Below are 3,802 nucleotides of genomic sequence, written 5' to 3' on the forward strand. Positions count from 1 at the left end.
ATTTTTTACATATTATAATTTTATTTACAGTATATTTTATGAGCCACCAGAATTTTATTCGGAAGTCAGTAATTTAAATGAATCTGACAAAGGTGGTGTGGCTGTAGCTACAGGTTGGAAAGTTACAAAAATTGATGTTCCAAATAAAACTGTGACACTTGATGATGGTTACACAATAAAGTATGACAAGTGTCTTATTGCAACTGGTAAGTATAATTAATTTGTCTTCAGGGTTTGCATATAATTTTAATTATAATATGTTTTTAGGTGCATTACCTAAAAACCTTCCAGTTTTTGAATCACTTCAAGATGAAATTAAAGATAAAATTGTAAGCTTTAGAACAAAAGAAGATTTTCTCGATTTAGAAGATATTGTGCATAATCCTAAATGTAAAAACATAGTAATAATTGGTGGCGGATTTCTGGGATCAGAACTCGCTTGCTCTCTGGCGCGTAATTGTAAGTCTCCTTATTATTAAAGACATTTTTTAACTAATAATCATCTCTTTATTATTAAGATCACTTTTTAAGTAATTATATTTTTGTTTAGTGTCTGAAGATCAAAATGTATATCAAGTATATAAAGAAAAATTTATAATGGATCAAATATTACCACAATATCTAAGTGAATGGGCAACAAAGAAAGCAATATTAGAAGGTGTTAATTGTATTCCTAATTCTGAAGTTGAGGACTATTCTTACAAAAGTGGACAATTATCACTCGTTCTTTCGGAAAATCGTATTGTACGTTTTATTTAAATATTTATATAAAAGTTTTAAAAGCGATACAATAAATGCTTGTCCATTTGTTATTTACATGAAAAGATTGAGGCTGATCAAGTGATTGTAGCAGTAGGCGTTGAACCAAATACTGATTTGGCAAAAGCTTCGCACTTAGAAACAGATCCTGAAGTAGGCGGTTTCCTTGTTAATGCGGAATTAGAAGCAAGGAGTAATCTTTGGGTTGCTGGAGATGCAGCTTGCTTCTATGATATTAGACTTGGTAGAAGAAGAGTAGAACATCATGATCATGCTGTAGTTTCAGGGAGATTAGCAGGAGAAAATATGACGGGTGCAGGTGAGTTAAAATTTGTACAATATGTTATATGATAATGACTAATAATGAAAATCAACATAAAACGAGAAATAACGGAATTTATATTTTTGTGTTCATTAGGAAAACCATATCAACATCAATCTATGTTTTGGTCCGATTTGGGGCCCGAGGTTGGATATGAAGCAATTGGTATTGTGGATTCATCACTGCCAACTGTAGGAGTTTTTGTAAAAGCGACGGAGTCTAGTACTTCAATAACATCCATTAGTAGTTCAAACGAAGCTATTCAAACTTCAAATAAGGAGGTGATGCGAGTTATATGATTATTAAAATCGTAATTTACTTTTATGATTTTTATACTCTATATTTTTGTAATATAGAAATTAAGTTCAAAAGAAGCAAATGATACGGTACAATTAAACTCAGAAGAAAAAGATAAATCAATATGTACTAAGGATTCAAAACCACCAACAGAGGTGGAACCTAAAAAATATGACGACTTTGGAAAAGGTGTCGTTTTTTATTTACGTGATGATATTGTGGTTGGCATAGTTCTTTGGAATATCTTTAATCGAATGCCAATTGCTAGGCAGGTGCGTTTAAAAAATATGCAATAATATATGCATTATACATTTATATTACAAATATATATTTATTTTTTATATACCCATTGCAGGTACTTGCCAGAGGCACAAAATATGATGACTTAAATGAAGTAGCAAAACTGTTCACTATTCATGATGACTGAATCCATTAATGCAACAATTACATGATACTACTGTGTCATTACTGTACATAAGGTTATTTATCCATCAGTTCTGAAACATTTTACAAATAAAGGAACAGTCTGTAACTGATATCTTATTCCTGAATTTAAAAGGTACGACTTGTATAAATATTGCACATACTACGTACAAAACATTTTCCAAAAAAAAAATTTATAAATATTTGTTAGTTATTTAATCAAAGTTTAATATCATTTATATATTATTCATACATATGTATGTACATACACATGCATATGTGCAACATTCATACTTACACATGGAGCATATTTTATAAATCAATAAATATATTAAGACATTTATATACATAAATAAATTTATTTAAAAAATAATGTTAAACAAAACACTGCGTGTATGACAACAAGCATTAAAAAAAATTGTTAGTGTAACGTATATACATATTTTTATAGGATTAGTTCTGTTTTTTTCTGTACTCTATTAACATAATGAATACATATTAAAAATGGGAGTTTTATTTTTCACTTAACAGAAACAAATGTTTACGTTTCACTTGTTTAATTAAACCCTTTAATCGAGAATTTTGGTAAAATTTTGTTTCCATATCTTTTATCTAATGTATTCATAAATCTAATGTAATTATGACATTGATAATCGTCCAGAACCTGTATAAATAGCATAATTATATGTACAAAAAACAAGGCACCATACATGCTGTAATATATATACACACCATATGTTCAGGCCACATCTTTCCACGTGTTATATTTTCCATTATTTTATTTTGACAATGACACAGAAGTGATGCGCAATAGTAAATTATGTAATCAGATGAAAACAGGACACAAATAGTAAAAAAATGCATAATTTGAGACCATGGAAGTAAACCCCAAAAACATTGAGATATCATTAAATTACACATCAATGACCAATCCATTCCAAATGAATTCTACATTAGAATGTAAATTAATTAATAAAAATATGATAAGATTAATTACTTGACAGAAAAGTGATTATTAATAAGAAAATAGCTTTGTCATTTGTTTTTCAATATATATATACACATACCTTAAGCGCAAATTTAACATGTGGAAACTCGTTACTAACAATGCTTTCTAGAAATTGCATAAATGTAAATTGTGTACCACATTCTTCCTTACTATGCTTGTCCACAACTTTCCCCAAATTGGACCACAAAAATGCAGTTACTGGGAAATGAATTAATTGTGTGATAAATGTTTTAGATCTGCAATTAATTATCGCATTTTATTAGTATCATCATAATAATATTTTAAAAGGTCGATGATGATAAAGAACAGTCTTATGCGCATTATTATCTCAATGATGACCAAGTTTTCAACCTGAGACCTGCCACTGATGATACTTTGACTAGCTAGAGTTACCCTATATTTTTTCTTTGAAAAAATACTGGCAATTTCAATGTTGTTTTGTCGCGCAATTTTTATGATTATTCATAAAAGTACTTTTGACAAAACATTTTGAATTTGCTAGTAACGGGTGTATTCGCGGTCACCTGAGGCATATATATGAAATGAAGAACAAGGGATAAAGAATTATTTAATATTTACCAGATAGCGGTTTTCATAAACTTATGCTATGAAAAAATTAAATTTTCTAAAATAATCTAATGCATACCTTTCTACATCTCCTTCACAAATAATAAATACTGTTGATAAGAACCAATCAAATCCATCAAATTTTTGTAGCCTTTCATACTGTATAAATGCATAACATGCATTTATAAATTCTTGCAATTTTTCTTTCATTTCAGTTGTATTTTGTAAAATTCTATTTTGTTCTGCATAACACAAAGCTAAATTAATTCCATGTATTTCTTCTGCAAACCAAAAATCTGTGCTTGATAATACGTTTTCCTTCCATTGAAAGTTTTCTCCCCATTCTGCAGTAGGAATTGCTTTTTGCATTTGATCTACTAGTTGAATCAAAACTGTGTTCTAGTAAACAAAAAAATTACTTTATA

At 28.9% G+C, this 3,802-nt stretch overlaps 2 protein-coding genes across 2 annotated transcripts in view; one reads left to right on the plus strand and one right to left on the minus strand.

Annotated features, from left to right (window-relative positions):
• Nucleotides 1-1,805, plus strand: part of LOC108578938 (apoptosis-inducing factor 1, mitochondrial) — a 3,413-nt gene extending 1,608 nt beyond the window's left edge. Inside the window, exons 5-11 of the mRNA XM_017942360.1 lie at nt 31-206; nt 268-459; nt 551-744; nt 826-1,078; nt 1,178-1,362; nt 1,438-1,650; nt 1,734-1,805. Of these exons, the coding sequence (XP_017797849.1) occupies nt 31-206; nt 268-459; nt 551-744; nt 826-1,078; nt 1,178-1,362; nt 1,438-1,650; nt 1,734-1,805 (1,285 nt within the window). The remainder of the gene's footprint in view (nt 1-30; nt 207-267; nt 460-550; nt 745-825; nt 1,079-1,177; nt 1,363-1,437; nt 1,651-1,733) is intronic.
• A 552-nt stretch (nt 1,806-2,357) lies between these two features.
• The window catches only part of LOC108578949 (protein broad-minded-like), a 4,182-nt gene continuing 2,737 nt past the window's right edge, over nt 2,358-3,802 (minus strand). The window contains exons 4-8 of the mRNA XM_017942372.1: nt 3,629-3,776; nt 3,457-3,586; nt 2,869-3,046; nt 2,534-2,749; nt 2,358-2,465 (exon numbers count right to left, since the gene is read on the minus strand). Of these exons, the coding sequence (XP_017797861.1) occupies nt 2,358-2,465; nt 2,534-2,749; nt 2,869-3,046; nt 3,457-3,586; nt 3,629-3,776 (780 nt within the window). The remainder of the gene's footprint in view (nt 2,466-2,533; nt 2,750-2,868; nt 3,047-3,456; nt 3,587-3,628; nt 3,777-3,802) is intronic.

The sequence above is a fragment of the Habropoda laboriosa genome, unplaced genomic scaffold (assembly GCF_001263275.1).
Source record: "Habropoda laboriosa isolate 0110345459 unplaced genomic scaffold, ASM126327v1 scaffold14, whole genome shotgun sequence".
NCBI classification, from domain to species: Eukaryota; Metazoa; Arthropoda; class Insecta; order Hymenoptera; family Apidae; genus Habropoda; species Habropoda laboriosa.